This window comes from Ursus americanus, chromosome 26 (genome assembly GCF_024610735.1).
Source record: "Ursus americanus isolate L20-20 chromosome 26, mUrsAme1.1.p, whole genome shotgun sequence".
Classification (NCBI taxonomy): Eukaryota; Metazoa; Chordata; class Mammalia; order Carnivora; family Ursidae; genus Ursus; species Ursus americanus.
The window spans coordinates 13,567,017-13,586,300 of NC_142152.1; the positions used below are offsets into that span (position 1 = coordinate 13,567,017).

The following is a 19,284-nucleotide window of genomic DNA, read 5'->3' on the forward strand; positions in this document are numbered from 1 at the left end:
TGGCAGCTGGGATACGTAAGTACGCATTCTTCACTTCCGCTTCCTGTTGGCACGTGGGGAGCGTGGGGGGAGGACAAGAATGAGGCGATGCCCGGATGTTAAGGCCTCGGACCCCCCCCCCCCCCGCACCGAACCGCCCCTCACTTCCGGTTCTCCTCCTAGCCCCTCCTCCTCCAGCTCACAGGAGGCTGCGCAAGGCTCTGCACGCGCGGGGTGAAAGAGCACGAGAGGAGTACACTCCTTCTCTTCTTCCACTTTTCATCTTTGATCACAGCGCCACCTCATGGTTGACTGAAGACTCGAGAGAGGATTAATTCTTCGAGGACAAGGAATCGGAGTCTTACCTCTTCCCTGAGCCTTGAAAGTTACTTAAAGAAAACGATAGATACCGAGAAAGCGTACATTTCAGGTCCTCCTTAGATCTACAGTCTTCTTTTTTTTTCGGAGGACCTAGACTCTATGGTCAGTGAGGAAGAGGGTCCTCTAGTCTGTTGGCGCTTGCGTGATGCGAGGTGGTTCCGCATGCGCGGTGGGGTAGACTCAAGCGCACGCTGAGGAGGATCGGCCGCTCCTGCGGGGGGACTGATCTCTGAGATTAAAGAGCACGGCACGGGATCCAGGCGTGGGATTCAGACGCATACCTCAGGTGACTAGTCCCCCAGATCGGTTTCTTCAAGAACTCATTTTGGTTGTGTCCAGTGACTTGGGTGGTCGGGAGAGGGTAGGCCCTTGGCTAACACCCCTCCCTTTCCCGTTCCTGCGCGGGAAGTGTCCGACACCACCCGCCGGCGCCGGGTGGGTTGTCCGTGTTACAGCGGTGTCATTGTACGAACGGAAGAGTCTCGTGAAGCAAAGTGGGCCAAGTGACCGTGCAGCTTCTTCGATATGCTGAAAGTGAGGATACTTTGAGATGGGGGCGGCCTCGGGAAAACGCTGTGACACCCCCACCCCAGGACGCTGAGCACTTGGCTTTTTCAGAGCCTGAGAAGCCCACCAACCTCCCGGCTTTTTTTTTTCCTTCCGCCCCACCAAATACTACCTCTTAGTGGAAACCAGACCAGACACTTGAAGGGACCATTGGGGTGGGCCACAGTGTTGTCAGGAGCTGGGTTAAAAGGATCCAAAAATAGTTTATTTGTCCGATAATTTATTTTTTAATAGATGTTCATATTACCGTATCACTTGACTTGTGCATTTTTATAGAATGAATCATGCCTTGCATCGAAACTAAAACAACTGTTGAAGAGTTTGCTGTTCTTAGTATCGGTTTTCCGTATTTCAGCACCAATGAGAATAGACTTAAACGCTGTGGCCTCGTTGTTAAGCATAACTAAAAAGATAAGGGAATTTTGGGGTTAAATACATATTCATCCTGAGGCCCCTTTTATTATCGCCCAAACTTAGGCTACTTTAATTATCATTAAGCAAGAAACATGGTTTCTTGGAGAAAAGGTGTAGCAGAGAAGTCTTGGTTTGTCTCCCAGTTGAAGTTATCAAGGAAAAAATACTTGTGATTATGTGTCTTTCAGTAGTTCGTGAATTATATAGAGCTTTACTGCCTATTCTAAGTTGATTTGATGCCAAGTGACAGTTAATGATTCTCCTAAGATCTCGAGAAGACACATAGTAATATTTGTAGAGATTGGTGCTTTCTATTTCAACTACAATGAAATAGTTTAAAAGCTTATTTGCGTAGCACTCCTTTACTAAAAACTAGCTTTCGGAGAACGTTACTGATAAGCATTAGAGCCAAATTAGAATTATCTTGAGTTGTCTCTATCACGTAACACACTTAACTTTGGAAAGGAACGTGGACTTCCTGGATCTGTTATGGGTACTTGACCATGCACTGGTTTAAGAAAGAAGTCCTACCTACCATTTGACCAGGCAAAATTACTGACAGTGCAGGATATTTGAAATTAGCTTGGAGTTCAGTTAACATATTTTGAAAGACGGATCTTTTATACTGAAGAACACATACCATATTGTAGTACTCTGATGAACTGAGGCTCTGTGGGTTAAAGGTATTCTGATTTTAATATCAGAAGACTTGATTTTAGTTCCTCTGCTAGTACTTATTAAGCATTTATCCTTGAGAAAGTCATTTAATATTTTTGTTCCTTGGTTCCCTTTTAATTGATTGCTTCACCGTACTCCTTTCATAGTACTTTTTTTTTTTTAAGATGTTATTTATTTATTTAACAGGGAGACAGCCAGTGAGAGGGAACACAAGCAGGGGGAGTGGGAGAGGAAGAAGCAGGCTCCTAGCGGAGGAGCCTGATGTGGGGCTCGATCCCAGAGCACTGGGATCACGCCTTGAGCCGAAGGCAGACGCTTAACAACTGCGCCACCCAGGCGCCTCTCATAGTACTTTATATTGCTGTTACTTCCCAATCTATACTTAACTTCCTTAGGTAAGAATCTTTAAGTGTCAGTAGTGCTTAGTACATAGATACTGCAAAAATAATGGTTTAACGAATTAAGTTACAAAATGGAAATAGTACCTCGTTTGCCTTTTAATGTCATATTTATATAGCACATTACACTTTCCAAATTTTTGCATATATTTTAATCTCATTTGATACACTCCACAAATCTGGAAGGTCCATGACACAGACTAGAAACTACAGTTTAATGGGAATGCATTTCCCAAGCAACCACAGCTAGTAAGTGGGGGAGCAAGGGCTGGAACCCATGTCTAGAGCTATTTTGTACCTATTAGTTACTTTCTGTGTTGAATAACATACCATCAGCTGTGTTCTACTTGTGTCCTGTATATTGTAAAGAGACTGGTACTTCTTAAAGCAGTAGTATTCATATCTCCCATCGTGATTCTTCTGCAGTATTGCTTGTGTTCTTTAATCATCAAATGAAGTCTTGCTTCCCCAGAATTAATCAGCTTTACTATTTGAATAAACCTGGTAAGTAAATGTGGTTAGCCCCTGTTAAATCTTTTAAAACAGTTTCACATATTTCTGTAACATCATTTAGTTTGACACCTAGTTTGAAACTTCTAGCTCTCAAACTTTAGTGCTTTACATAGATATTTGACAGCAGTTGTCCAAAAGGGGGGAAAACTGTTTAAGAATGAAACAACCAGCTCAGCTGTTTCTTGGCGGGTAGTTCTGGCCATCGAATGTCTACTTCCCTTTATTTGCTAAATCCCTGTATTGTCAAGCTACAAAAGAAATGCATTTCTGCCACTATTATTAATATGCTGCTTTATTTCTTTTTGTTCAGCAGGATGGATTAGGACTAAAAGCTTGCAATAATCTGTGGTATATGCTTTAACACTGAATATATTAATGTTATTTTTTTTTAAAGATGTTTCTAACTAATATTTATTGGTAATATTGGGTGAAAATACAGCGTGTTGAATACGAGCACAGACTCTGGATCCAGGCTTCATGGGTTGAGATTCTATCACTTGTCAGTATATGACAGAACAAGTTACTTGGCCTCTGTTTCTTCAACTATAAAATGGAGAGAACTAGGGAGAAAGCCAGTGGCCAGATCATGAGGTCCCTGTAGGTAGTAGAAAGATGTAAAAATCAGTGGGAAGCCACTGTGAAGATACTTATGGGTGCCGTTAACAGTTCTCAGACTGTACTGCCCCAGAACTCTGGGGTTCTGTGAGCTGGATGTGGATGTTCTGGATCAAGTAATGGCAGCCTTATTTCCCAGTTAATAAGAAAAAAATTGGGGTGCCTGGGTGGCTCCGTTGGTTAAACACCAGCTCTTGATTTTTAGCTCAGATCATGATCTCAGGATCGTGAGATCAAGCCCTACGTCAGGCTGTTGCTAGGCGTGGAGCCTGCTTAAGATTCTCTCTCCCTCTCCCTCTGCCCTACTTGCTTGCTGTCTTTCTCTCTGTCTCTCTAAAAAAATTAAAAAGTAAACGAATTTTCACACATTTTTCATGGGCCTTTAGGTCCTGTTACTGCCTATTTTCTGAACCTTGACAATAATAAATTGGTTAAGGTTAGTAGAAAAACATGAAAATCATCAGCTATGATTAGTTTTACAGCTTTCTTTTAAAAATACACTTCTGTGCATGGTATGATTTCAGCCTTGTGGGTCATAAAAGGAGTAGCGCTAAAAGTAGGTTGGGTAGATCAAAGGGAATAGTTTCAAATATACTTAATGCTTGGAGTGTAAGAGACTCTTGAACTTTACAGTAGTGGAGTTCTATAAAGCCATTCTCAAGATTGGGTATACCTGTCCAATAAAATAAAAGTATTTATTTAGTTGTATTTAGTTATATTTGATATTTTTGTGATTAGTGAATTTTAGGTTTTGTCTTAACATGTTACTGTAATTTTGGCTAAAATGATAGGGTGTATTACTTGATACATGATCAGGACTGGTTTAAGTAGTCGGAAGATTCTTCCCTTTATATAGTGGATGTTAGTATATAGTCTTAGCTGACTTGAAGAACGAGTAGCTTCAGTTTTGCTGATAGGTTTGTAGTAGTGATGCTTAACTATCATTTGTTATTTCTTAAAGTGGTTGTATTAAAATAGTATTTTACTCTTGAGGTGTACCTTTAATCCTTAGGTCTCAAAGTACTTTATAGATGGTCATTATTTTTTATGATTCCTCTAAAACTGAAGTCAGAGAATCACCCAAGCCTTACAAAAATGTGGAGCAAGGTAAAAATTATAGCTTGATTCCTAAACGTCTGTCTGTTTTCTGGTACCATTTAAGAAGTTTAAAGAGATAAGAAAACTACTCATTTCTTCCAGCAGCGAGATATGGAAAATTGATTGACATTTCTTTGTTTTTACCTTAACTGGACACTGATTTGATTCTTTTGTTTAAAATGCAGAATGCCGGGTCTAAGTTGTAGATTTTATCAACACAAATTTCCTGAGGTGGAAGATGTAGTGATGGTGAATGTAAGGTCCATTGCTGAAATGGGGGCTTACGTCAGCTTGCTGGAATACAACAATATTGAAGGCATGATTCTTCTTAGTGAGTTGTCCAGAAGGCGTATCCGTTCTATAAACAAACTCATCAGAATTGGCAGGAATGAATGTGTGGTTGTCATTAGAGTGGACAAAGAAAAAGGTAAGTGATAAAAATACCTAAAATATAAATTTCAGATTTAAAATGGTTTATTTAAAATTTTTTTTTTAACATACAAAGTTGTTAGAGAAGGATGACCAATTACCCATTTAAGCAAGACCTCTTGTGGTTTAATTAGCACATTCCAGGGCTAGTTTGTGTCAAATAACTTGACTTTTATTCCCAGAGGTTACCAGAATATTGATAGTTGACTCATTGTGGCTAAACGCAAAAGAGATAAGTAAACCAGAGTATTAGTTCATATATTTGTAAAATGCATTTTTATTGAGGGGCGCCTGGGTGGCTCAGTCGGCTAAGTATCTGACTCTTGATCTCAGCTCAGATCTTGTTCGCAGGGTTGTGAGTTCAAGCCCCACGTTGGGCTCCATGCTGGGTGTGGAGCCTACTTTAAAAAAAAAAAAAGATACTTTTTTCTTGGCTTAAAGCTAAATTTGTAATCAGATTATTGGAGGAACATGGAAATGGGGCAAAGGTAAATGGATTTTAGGAATATTTTATATAAGTTCTGAAAAAGGAATATACTGCAGACACACACCCAAAACCCAGTGTTCTGTATCTGATTATTAGAGTGTTTGTGTTCTTTGAATGTTCATTCACTGTGTCCAAAATTGCTAACCATTTGAGGAAACAGGAACATATGACCCATACAGAAGAGAAAAAGCAACCAACGGAGATTGACCTAGAGGTGACCTTAATATTGGAGTTAGCAGATAAGGATTTTAAAGCAGATGTTGCAACTATCCAAGGATATTAGGAAAATAAGCTTGTAATGAATGAACAAAATGAAATCTCAGTAGAGACATTAGAAACTCTCACAAAGAACTAAATATAAACTCTAAAATTAAAAGTATAATATCGAAAAAACTCCCCAAAAGGGCTAACAGCAGGGTGAAGATGGCAGAAGGTTCAAGTCAGACTAGCAGGTAGTTCATTTAAAAGAACCAGTCTGAAGAGCAGAGCGGGGAAAAAGCAAACTGTCAAATATTAAAAGCTCTATTCCAAGAGAAGAGAGAGAAAGGGCAGGAGATTTTTGTGAAATTCTGACCAAAGTTTCCCATATTTGCCCAAAAAAACCTAATTTACAAACTGGGGAAGCTCGGCAAACCTCAAGCAGGATAAATACTGATAAGATCACATCTAGGCACATTAAACTAATGAAAAACAGCGATCAAGAAAATCTTGAGGGGCGCCTGGGTGGCACAGCGGTTGAGCGTCTGCCTTCGGCTCAGGGCGTGATCCCGGTGTTACGGGATCGAGCCCCACATCAGGCTCCTCTGCTATGAGCCTGCTTCTTCCTCTCCCACTCCCCCTGCTTGTGTTCCCTCTCTCGCTGGCTGTCTCTATCGCTGTCAAATAAATAAATAAAATCTTAAAAAAAAAAAAAAAAAAGAAAGAAAATCTTGAAAGTGGCCAGAAGAAAATGATTCATGATTTACAGGGAAACAGTAATACAAATTAGTATGGTATTCTTACTGAAAATAATGGCTATTTGAGCACTGAGTGACATCTTTAAAGCACTGAAAGAGAAAAATTGTCATCCCAGAATTCTAGAATATTTAAAGAAATACTCAACAGTGAAAATCAGAAATGAAGACATTTTCAGGTAAATAGAAACTAAGAGGATTTATTACTTAATCTGCATTATAAGAAATGGAAATTATGCAGGCCCATGAGGTGTGATGCCTAATATGGGAAATATGTAAGTAAATGAAAAAGACCATTTTTCTCTCTTAAATTCTTTAAAATACATTTAAGTGCTTGTCTCATTCTGTACCCCTGGGATTTTAATTTATGGAGGTGACTGACAACATAGTGAGGCCAATGCCATGGCCACACCATGCCCATGCAGGGCCACCACGAGGAGGAAGCACCACTTTTGGTCAGGAGCAAAGGGAGCATCAAAAATACAGAAAATATATAGAACACAGTTGACCCTTTGATGAATAGATGCCAAAAAGACAAGTACAGAATCCTTTTGACTAGCTTTCATTTGGGTAATTGAAAGTATTAGTTCCCTTCACTGAAGTGATAGAAAATACACAATTACATGATGATACAAATGCATTTCTGAAAACAGAAATCTCTCATCATCTTATGCAGTATTTTATTGATATGATTTTAGTGGGAATAAGTGTAGGTATGCCAACCAAGCAGTCTGGTGTCAAAATTTATCACAGTGGTAAGCTAGCACCTGGGCAGAGATGATTTTTTTTTTCAAAATTTTCTCACACAGGATATATTGATTTGTCAAAAAGAAGAGTTTCTCCAGAGGAAGCAATCAAATGTGAAGATAAATTTACCAAATCTAAAACTGTAAGTTTGATTTTTGAGTGAGATTAGTCCACTATTTAATGTATTTAATAAATAATCAGCATGTAATATTCTTGGCAGAAAATTAAAATCTGGATTTTCTGTAACTGTATTTCCATTTATAATTATGAGTTACATAGGATAATTTGAAGACTTAATTTTAAAAGAGTTAAGATTGCAGTGTTTTTACCTCATGGTGGTACTACCTTAAGGCATTGCTTAGTGTCTAATCTAAAACGAATATACTGAACATTAGTGTTTTTAAGTTCTTTTAGGTTAAATTAACTGTGGTTGATTTCAGTTGATTTGACTTCTCATAACGTAGTTCTTGACTTTAAACCCCATTCTGGGATAAGAGTCACAGAGACAACCAGCTGTTGTATGTTAAGAATAAGCAAGGGTTTGTAAAATCTGAGTCCAGGAAAGCAAGGCAGGGGCCTGTTAGTAGTTTTTATCCCCCCTGGTTTGTTAGGGTTCTTTCTATTTCATTTTCTTACTTTGGCTGTAAACTCCTACTTCTATACAATAAGTATTAATGAAGCAAAAACAGCTATTTCTTCATTTTTAATGGTCTGTCTGTAGTTTTTTCTTCTCTGGTCCTATTTAGATTATCCTTCATTCTCTAGATCCTTGGTTCTTAATGGCAATTTTCCATTGTGTCTGTTTTCTTTATTTTTTGTTCTCTTCTCTCGTGTATGTTTCTGTCCTCAGGATAAAATGCCAAGAAAACAGTGTTTAAATGAAGAGATTTTTGAAATCTTGCTTAATTAACCCCAGTTAATAAGAGAGTAAAAATCTAAAAGCCAAAACACCGTTACCCAAATTTTTTCTTTTGTTTTACTGATGTGTTTACTATTACTGCATTGTGGTTTACACACTAGAAAACACTGTCAGTGAAATCCCTTCTTAATGAAGTGAGGACCTTGCCACTCAGAATGTAGTCTCTAGACCAACAGCATTGACATCACCTGACTGCTTAATGCAGGATCCTCAAGTCTCACCAAGTTTGAGAAGCTCAGCTCTAGGAAACTTTCACTTTGTTTTGTCCCCTTAGAATATTGTAAAATGAGGATGTTGATAGATCTTACAGGACGATAAGGTGATAGAATGAAATAGCCAATGTTAGTACCTTTCCTCACTAAACTTTCATGTGTGACATGAAAACCTCTTATACCCTTTCTCTTCTTTAAGCCCTTTTATTTTTAGGAAATGAGAAAAAGTTTGGCAGCAATGAGTAGGAGATGGGTACATTGAAGGATAACTGCTAAATAACACCAGAGCAAAAGAAATACTAAAATCTCAATCCTGGTTCCGTGCTGTCATATGGAGTAGTAATAGTAATAGCTTACACTTATATGACAAGTTTTGCGTAATATACAAATTTTATATATTTGTATAATGTTCTCCAAGTATAATTTGGATAGATTTGATCTCTCTGCAGTAAAAAGGAGAGATACTGGTATTTCCCTTTTCCAAAAGAGGAAACAAATGTAGAGAGGTTAATTGGTCCCTAGGTCAACTTGATCTGTGTCTTAGGACACTAAGTTTTGTACTGTTTCTACTTGTTATACCACTTGAGTTAAATATTATAGGAAAGTGATTATTTCTCTATGAAAAAAGAACTTGTTGTATGTTAATCCTTTGTTGTTGAGGAATTATTGTAGTCTAACCAAAGGTTCGTTTTTATATGCTGTCTACTAAAATGTAAAAATATCTCATTTTTTTTTTAATAACTTATCTTTGAATTGTTGAACTCTTCATTTTGTTTCTAGGTTTACAGCATTCTTCGTCATGTTGCTGAGGTGTTAGAGTACACCAAGGACGAGCAGCTGGAGAGCCTGTTCCAGAGGACTGCCTGGGTCTTTGATGACAAATACAAGAGACCTGGATACGGTGCCTATGATGCATTTAAGCATGCAGTCTCGTAAGAACACGTCCTTGGCTCTGTTCTACCTTGATATCACAGCTGCTGCGTCTAGCACACAAGTTGAGAGCCTGACATGTAATAATAGCACAACACCCACATATTAAGTCCTTGCCAAATTTAGATAAAAATATTTCCATGTAAAAGGCCCATCATGTGGGCCAATCCTATGTAGCCAAGCATATATAATTGTGTACACTGTGGTTTTCATAAACCATATGGTTTCGTCTCACATTTTCCCCTCCTGGTTTTCTTATTATCTTAGCTAACTTCAGGGTCAATGTAGATGTCTCATCTGCAGCTGTACCTTGTTTTCTTTACCTCAGTTCCTTAGACCTTCAGCCCCTGCCACTTTAGCCAGTTTCCATATGGGCTCACCCTGGGTCTTATTATCACCAGAATTTGGTGTGCTTCCAAAACCTTTAATTCATACATTATATTCTTTTACCACAGACAGCCTCCTGGTCCTTCCAATTCCCCCATAGTTGGTCCTACTCTGTGTCTTCTTAATTCTTAATGCCAGACTATGATTCCAAACCTTTTTCTTCCTCCCTGTCTTTTCACCCTTTCCTGCCTTCTCTTTCTTACTCAGCATAAACATACCATGGTCCATCATTTCAACAACTTTTCTTGCCAATATCATGAGCTTTTGCCCTGTTTTTCCTTCTGTTACATCCAGCCTTGGATCGATGTTCCTGCCTTCTCTGCACTTGTACAATGCTGGGCGCTGCTAGGGAAAACCACAGTCTTGCAGGTTGGTGCCACTGCATATTCATCATGGTCTCCAGCCTCAGCTGCGCCTTCACTGCTGCCTCACATTCTCTCTGCTCTTTGTCAGTTCTTCCTCCCATTCTTAGAGTGGCTATTTTAGAGCTTTTACACTATCAGATATCAACTCCCCCCTTCCCTCACTCTCAACCAGTGTGCTCACTGTGTGTTTTATAAAGAGAATAGAAGCCATTGCCCAGGATCTCCTCTACTCCTTCCACTGTCTCAGCAACCTTCTCTCCCATCTGTCATTACCTCCTGCGCTCCTGTCATTCTGAAATTCATATCCTTCCTGCTCTCAGACTAATCTGACCACCTGCGCACAGCTGCTCAGGGATCGTTTTATCCGTTATTCCCTTTTTTGTGTCTTCAGCCTTTCTCTTTGTTGGTTTTCCTCCATCGACATAAAAATATGGTCTAATTTCTCCCACTTATACTAAAAGCAAACTTTACCTCCCCTTTACTTTCTCCTATAGCAAACACAGTATCCTCTCTTTTTAATAGCCAGACTCCTTCAGTTCTCTGTACTTAACTGTCTGTCCTTCTGCACATCCTCCTCTTTCCCAAGTGTTAATGCCCCACAAGCAGCCTCTCCGCTACACTGAGGTTACTTTCCTTTGTGCTGCTGAGGATGTTATTAGTCCCCGAGCTCTCAGAATGGCCGAGTAGACCGGGGACTGATAGAGCCTCCAGCAAGCCTGCTCACACGGGGCTCCAGAGCCTTTCCAGCCCCCCCCCACCATGTGACTATTTTTTCATACCACATTGTGGGAAAGGTAAGAATAATAATTATAACAGCAAACATTTACAGGTTTCTCACAGCAACGCATGTTATAAGTGCTGTTGTTATCTGTGTCTTAGAGATGAGGAAATTGAGGCAGAGATTAAATAATTTGTCCACGTGCACAGAGCTAGCAAATGGAAGAGCCCCGATTCAAACCTAGACACTGGCTCCCATCTGGAGTTTATGCTATTAACCATGAAGCACTGCTTTATATTTCTGTCCTCCCTGACTTCAGTCCTGCACGCCTTTTGTCCCTCGGTGTGCTGTCATCTTCCAGCCCTGGCTCAGCTCCCTCCCTTCCACCTCCAGCTCCCCCTCCATTACCCTCAGCAATGGCATACGGTTTTCCCCTTTTCCTTAACATTCTTTTGCTTCATCAGCCATGTAGTGACTGTCCATGTTTAACTAAAGATAATTCTTTGCCACATGTACTTCATATTTTTTTCCTTCTAATTAAGAAATAACATTTCTGAGATCGTTGAAAACAATATTTTACCCCCTCAACCCATTCCCCTCACTCATCAGTGGTAACTACTATTCTGTAATTAGAATGCACTGTTATTATTTACATTTTTATAGTTTTATTATATATATGTATAAAGTATAGAGTCATTTTTGTATTTAAAAAAATTTTGTATTCAATTTATTTAAACTTAAAGAATTTATCCTTATTGTTGTAGCTTTCTGTACCTTACAGTTTTACTAGTAAGACTGTTAATAAACAGGATTCTCCAAAGTGGTAGATGTGTACCTACTTCATACTAATTTCTAGTAGTATTTCATTGTAAGAATATGCTTTATTTCTTTCTCTATTCAGAGATACTAGGTTATCCTCCCCCTTTTTTTCCCCCATTTTTTTAAACCATGCTATTATGAATATCCATGTACTCTGTGTACATTTGGGAGTTTCTAAGGAATATACATTGCAATAGAGTTGTTGGGTCATAGGATTGATTATATGCATCTTTAAATTTACCCAGTTTTGCCAAAGTACTCTCCAAATCAGTTCTACAATTTATATTTCCTCTAGCAGTTGTATGAGCATTCCTATTTCTCTTCATCCTCACCAACATTTGTATATCTCTCAGATTATTTTCACTTTTGGCAAACTGATGGGTATGTAATAGTACCTTGGTTTTGGTTTGCATTTTACTGGTTATTGTGACGTTAACAGCTTTTCATATGTTTACTATTTTTTTTGTGAAACCTCTGTTCATCTCATTTGCTCATTTTCTGGTGGTTTGTCTTCTTGTTATATTTTGTAAGCAGTATTAGCTGAATGAAAGTTCCCTCCGCCCAGGTTCTTTGGCCTTTCATTCCCTAACACCTACTTTTTAGGCCTGATAGCCATTTCTGTTTTAATACTTGTTAACAGCTTTCTTAAAATAGTTCTACCTTCGCTTTTTAACGTCCTGCCATTCTTTTAGACATAATTTTAATTTTTTCATTTGTTCATGTTCCACAAACATGCTGGTGACTAAAACCCTGGTCCCTGTCTTGTGGCACGCAGAAGGGCCGGATGAAATTCCACTTGAGTCTGTGCAGCCCTTTGTGAGCCCACTTACTGAAAGTAATACCTTCCTCTCCCAGCTTCTGAGGATGCACTTTTATCTTAAATTTGCTTGTATGTTTTTGTTCTTTTCAAGCTCCTTGAAGCAGGGACTGCTAATCGCATGGAAATTTTAAATTATAGTGGGATGTCCAGTATTTTAGGAGACATTTTTAAATTCCTTGCTTTAGCCAGATCTCTAAAATTTTTCTTCAAATAATAATCAGCTGGGTATTTTCTGTTTGTCATAGTAGTGCTAAGTGCTTTACTTGCGTTATTTCATTTAATTCCACAGCCAGTGAGACGTACAGTTTTCATCCTCATTTTACAATTTGGAAACTGAGGTCTGGAAAGGCCCAAAAACACATAGTTAACGAAGTGTAAAGCTAAGATTTGAACTCAATTCTGACACTAAAGCTTGTGCTCTTAAACATTATTCTGTGGTGGTGTGTTTGTTGTCACAGTTATCTGTAAAGTAACCTTGGCCTTTTGTGTTTTTGTGTCTGTGTTTTGTTTTGCTTTAATTAGAGACCCATCTATTTTGGATAGTTTAGATCTGAATGAAGATGAACGGGGAGTACTTATTAACAATATTAATAGGCGTTTGACACCACAAGCTGTCAAAATTCGAGCAGGTAAGTGATTTTTTAAATGATGTTTAAAATATTTTGCATGAACTAGGATGCCTGGATGGCTCAGTCGTTAAGCGTCTGCTTTCGGCTCAGGTCATGATCCCACTGTTCTGGGATTGAGCCCCGTATTGGGCTCCCTTCTCAGCGGGGAGCCTGCTTCTCCCTCTCCCACTCCCCCTGCTTGTGTTCCCTCTCTCACTGCCTCCCTCTCTCTCAAATAAATAAAAATCTTATAGAATATATATATTATATATATTTTGCATGAACCAGAAAGCTGTTAAATAATGAGCATTACTGAAGAATATGTTGCTGCTTCTGCAAGTTTTTCTATTTCTTATAATAGGAAAAGGTTAAGAAATTATTTTTGCTTCTACTGAACCGTCATAAAAGGTATATATTGACACAAGTGAAAAATTGTCATATATGCATTTAGCTAGCCTTAAGTTAGTCCTTTCTTTTCTTTTTTTTAAAGATTTTATATATTTATTAGAGAGGGAGAGAGTGGGAGAAGCAAACTCCCCGCCAACCAGAGAGCCTGACGTGGGGTTCGATTCCAGGACCCCGAGATCATGACCTGAGCTGAAGGCAGACTCTTGACTGAGCCATCCAGGCGCCCAGCCCTTTTTTTTTTTTTTTAAGGGTGTGGTATTTTCTTCTAGTAAATACTTTAAAATATTCTAAAAGTACAGTATTGTCCTTCTGTGCCTCTGGATTAACAACTGTTAATAATAGGTTGGAGTATATTCTTTCAAACATTTCTTATGCACATATACTGTATAGGAATATATGCTGTTTACATTCAGACATAATTTTTCTTGCTTTTACGAAGATGGGATCATACTATGCAAAATTTTCCTCAACTAGCTTTTTCCATTTGGTGTATCATAGCAGCCCTTCCATGCAGAACGTGGGACTTTTTCTCAATCTTTTTAATGACGAAGTGTAATATTTCATAGAACAATAAACCAGTTCTCTCTTGGTAAACATTTAGGTTCTACCATTTTTTTCACTATTAAAGACACTACAAATTAGCACCCTTATAACATAGACGCTTACCCAGTTGCATAAGCGTTCTGTCATGTAGGCTCCTAAAAGTGGAACCACTGGGCAGAGGGTGTGCAATTTCTAAACCATTCTAAACAATTTGCAGTCATTGTTTCACTCAGTCTTTATCACACTCCTCCTCTTCACTTTACAAATAAGGAACCGAGGCATGGAGAGGTTGGAATCATAATTTTAACCCAGGCATGGCTAGAAATCATGGTGTTTGTTGAATTTCTTTTTTTTATAATTTTGTCATTCAGGGGCTTGATGTGGAAGAGAAGATACAATTTCACTGCATACTCAGATAATTTATGATTAAAGTTAATAGTTGGGGTAGATTTCTAATTGTGAAAGGGTGATGAAAACTTCTATAACTATTTGAATACTAGTGTGTCTGCCGCATCTCTGATTTCTTTTAAGCCTTTAAATACTTTTTTTGCATTTTTTGATATAAGTTTTTTAATTTCTGTAATTTTAGATATTGAAGTGGCTTGTTATGGTTATGAAGGCATTGATGCCGTAAAAGAAGCCCTGAGAGCAGGTTTGAATTGTTCTACAGAAACCATGCCCATTAAGGTGAGTAGTCCATTTTCTCTCTCCCTGCTAAAATACCAACCTAAGCCAAATCAGATTTTTTTTATCATCCTATTTTATAACAAGTGTTAGGAAAAATGGCTCTTGGCGATGTTGTCTAAGGGATGTTACTGCTACTATCACAGTGGATAAAGATTTCTGTTGGTACTTAGTGCCAGAGGGCCAGCTGTGCTAAACTGAAAGAGTTCCTGTGTCCGTAATGCTTCTAGGACCTTGACAAGGGTAACATATTCTCTCGTATTCACACAGATCTTTTAGGAGTTTTGGTCTGAGTCTTTTAAGCAGTACAATTAACCAGATGGTTGTTACTCAGAATCTCTTAGATTTTCTTCCATCAGTGTAGTTTAGAACCAAATAAGAATTTTTGTTTTAGAGACAAATTATCCATTATGCTGATGATGGCTACTGTTATTTTAACCACCAAAGACACCCAGAAGTCATAATCCTACATATTTGGTATTGCAGGGGACTGTTCATACTGGATTATATCACTATATCATGTAGCTTTTGCTACATTAACAAACCACCCCCAAATTGCTGACTTACAGGATTGGAAATTAAGTTTTGGGGTGATTTGTTAAGGCAGCAGAATAGCAAAGGAGTTCTTAAACATCCTAATAGTTTTGTGTTGTATAGGTGTGTTCATCATTGAATTTTGTCTTCTTCCTTAGATTAATCTAATAGCTCCTCCTCGGTATGTGATGACAACAACCACCCTGGAGAGAACAGAAGGCCTCTCTGTTCTCAATCAAGCTATGGCTGTTATAAAAGAAAAGATTGAGGAAAAGAGGGGTGTCTTCAATGTTCAAATGGAGGTAAGATCTATAGTGTTCCTGCCTTTTTCTCAAAATATATAAGAAATTTAGGGTCACCTGCCTGGCTTAGTTGGTAGGGCATGTGACTGTTGATCTCAGGGTCGTGAGTTCAAACCCCATGTGGGTTACAGATTAGATAGAGAGATAGATGGATAGATGGGTAAGAAATTTAAATCATCTAAATGATTTGCATTCTAAAATACTTAATCACTGCCTTTTAAAACATGAGATATATGTAGGATTATAACTCTGCTGAGCCTAAAATAATCATTGACTCAGAGGGTCCTAGAAGGGCTTTTTATAAGTAAATGAGAACTGTCATGTGATGGTTATTTGTGACTAAGGTCACTGATGGTGTTAGGTTTATCCCTCCCGCCAAAGGAAAAAACAAGGCAACAAAAATGAATGATTGATTATTGTCAGAATTTAATGTGGAAGGCTTAAAATTTGATCTCAGGATTAGAAACATTAGTCTGTATTTTCCTTATCTCAACAAAAATGAAACCTAATTAGAAAGAAATAATTTATTTTGAATGCAGAAGATGCATTTTTACAAGACAGCTTGTGGGTTTGAGAGATGCAGCCACTGAAATTATTTTCGTATTTTTTCAGTTTGGGCTTATAGAAATGACTACGGGAATATTCTGTTTCACTACGCACATATTTCTTTTTCCTATATTGTGTTACTCTCATACATTTCTCCCATTGTTTAATGGAATTTATTAATGATGCAGTAGCACTCAAAAAATGAACAGATACGGCAGAGTTGTTAAAAGGACAAGCGTTCCTTTAAGAGTTAAAATACTGGGCAGTAATAGTATTGAAATGGAACTTGTATACTGTTGAACTGCCTCACTTTGAAATTATGCCTCTCTGCTTCCACAGCCTAAAGTGGTCACAGATACAGATGAGACCGAACTTGCAAGGCAGCTTGAGAGGCTTGAAAGAGAGAATGCAGAAGTGGATGGAGATGATGATGCAGAAGAAATGGAAGCCAAAGCCGAAGATTAACTTTGTGGGAAGCAGAGTCCAGTTTAAGGAACACAAAGCAGCCCTTCCTGGCTGTAAACCCTAGACTTGAAAGTTTTCCAGTATTGAAAACTTCAAAGCTGAATATTTTTTATTTCCAAGTATTTAATGTTCCAACAGACCAAAACATGACATGCCCTCCTAAAAGTCAGCTGTTTTCACACAAGAGCTCCAACATTCAGCAGTTTTTAAGGGAGTGGGCCTAACTTCACTTAGAGACAAATCTTTAAGAAACAGTCATAAAATTGGGCTTGTGGTTTCCATTTCTGATGTCTCTAGATTGGCACCCCTTTGTAGTTCAGTGCCTCCCTGAGATTTACCAGGGGCACCCAAAGCAAATAGCCTCAACCTTTCTATATAAAATGTATCAAGCAAACATTAAATAAATTTCTGGGATATTTAACTATAGGCTTCTTCCTTCTTGTCACCAGTTAAAAGCATTACGATTACTAAGACCCTAATTCTATTATTGTCATTTTAGTCTAGATGTAGAAATACAAGGGCAGGTGACCAAAGGATCTATACGTCAGATCCTTTCAAAAGGAGGGTGTAGAGAAAATAATTTTAACCACAGTTAAAGTTGACTCTTACGGGAGAAAAGCCTTAAAATGTCTATTTTAAAATTACACAGGATGTGTGCCTTTTACCAGTTTGTGACTGAGAACAATATATGGTATGAGGGAGAATTTATCACACTGGTCCTTGTTGGTCTAAGCTGCTTGCCCTGAGTTTGTAATTCAGGGTGGTAAAGTGTTTTGTTTTTAAAGATGCTGCTTCTTTAGTTACTTCGAGTATCATTGCCCAACTTTTGATTTTTTTCCCCCATTAACATTCACTAGGTGCCACCTAGAGCTTCGGCTCTTAATAAGGAATAGGGATCTAATTAAACACAATTACAATCATGTTTCTACATTTCCATCATTTTTATGTTTAAGAGCTAATTGTTTAAAAGGTATATGAATCTAAAGGTAAATAAATAATAAAGGTAAATAAATTTCATAGATAACACATGGTTTGAAGTTACAGCTACATTATCCAGGGTGTAGAAAGTCTTGAGTTACTTTGGTCTGTTTCATAGATTTAATCTCTTAGGATACTTCAGGTACTAGATTTATTTTATTAATTATTCATAAGAATAGCTATTTAAATACTTAAAAGATTAAACCTAACCCACCTTAATTAAGTACTAGACTTAATTCAACATTAAAGGGACTGGAAACTAGAAGTGTACTGGTAAGACAGTTTATGCCTATTTTGAAGGTTTGTCCCTGTTTAATTTAGCAGCCTCTACTAGCCTTTTAAATCCAAAAGCATAACCATATGGCTATTGCCACAGGTAGCCACGATTGCTAGTACCTGCCATACTGGGAATATTTAGAGGAGGATCTAGGTGTACTCAAAATTGGCACATGATTTTCACTTCGGTCTTTGTGAGGAGTCAGAAAACAAGTCTATAAAGCTTGTGGCATCAAGAATGTCCTCAAAGTATAACAGGTGCTCTTTAAATGTTTGTTGTAGACAGGGGAATTGAATTTCCACTTTGTTTACGGAGTTTTTTACACTTAAAGGCATAACCGTTGCAAAGTACTGGTGACCTCCATGGTGAGTGATTTTTATCCCATGTAAGCCTTTGCTCGGTTCCACAACAGTTTTGCAAAATTTATGACCTTCCCAGCAAAAAAATTAAATACCTCACTGATACCATGAAGGAGAGAATTAAACTTAAAGCATACATACCTGCTGGCCTAACAATATCACTTTCAAATATGAGGACAAGCTACACACCCTGCTCCAAATAACCTGAGGAACAGATTAACAAAGACAATTGACCAGTTTATCCAAATCTGGGATCATCATACAATGACTTTTCATTAAAAATTGACAATTTCATCTCCCCATTTGCCTGAGTTAAAGCGAAACAACTGAAAATCAGCCATAGTTTGGGTCTTGTTTAATCGTAATTGAAAGGCAAAAGTAGCTGAGAAAAAATGGGAACATAGAAACATTTTCATTTGCTGTGTTTTATAGCAAAACAAGACAACCAGTATGTACATGGATAATGCTCATTTAGTGAGAAGCTACAGAGACATGCTACGTGTCACGGCAATTACTCAGCGGCCGTCCTTTCAAACACTTGACCTAGCTACTTCAGTGTGAAGAACCATTAAAATGGTTTGGGATTTTTAAAAATTCAAGTACTAGTACTCTGGCAAGAGTTGCCTCAAGGTGATGGCCATCTACTTTTTCAACACACGAAGATTCTGATACCCCTATACAGAACAGGGTGCAATCGTGCCAATTTGGAGTCGAGCCATCAAACCAAACGCAGTTTAATTTAGATAAACACCTGTTGATATTCAAAGAGCAATAAAGAAACTAATTCCAGGGACATTAGACCTTGGTGAAATGCCAAATGGAAAATGGTGCTTTAAAAGGCAGTCTCTTACAATGTAAGGAATAAAATAAAACCTCATTAGCTTGGAATTCCTGATCATTCAGGTCAGGTATTCTAGACAAGATTAAGAGGACACAGTTCACACTACTTAAAAGGAAATTTTTTTCCTTAAGCACTTTGGAAGTATCTACTCCCCTTAAATGTAAGTTACATATCTATTCATTAAAGGAAGTCTGAGCACTTGTACTTGGCAAGAATGCTGGCAGTAGCTTGTGCCAGATTACTGTATAAACTTGAAAGTAATAAAAATGTTTTTAAAGACATTGTATGATACAGACTTTTCACTACTTCA

The 19,284-nt window shown here is 38.1% G+C and overlaps 1 protein-coding gene across 1 annotated transcript; it reads left to right on the forward strand.

Moving 5' to 3' along the window:
- Window positions 1-488: 488 nt before the first annotated feature.
- Window positions 489-16,940, forward strand: EIF2S1 (eukaryotic translation initiation factor 2 subunit alpha). The gene is made up of 8 exons (XM_045810401.2): window positions 489-646; window positions 4,829-5,070; window positions 7,322-7,401; window positions 9,171-9,322; window positions 12,952-13,058; window positions 14,578-14,675; window positions 15,365-15,508; window positions 16,394-16,940. Exons 2-8 carry the CDS (start codon window positions 4,830-4,832, stop codon window positions 16,517-16,519), a joined length of 948 nt encoding a protein of 315 aa, XP_045666357.1. The 5' UTR covers window positions 489-646; window position 4,829; the 3' UTR covers window positions 16,520-16,940.
- Window positions 16,941-19,284: the final 2,344 nt, after the last annotated feature.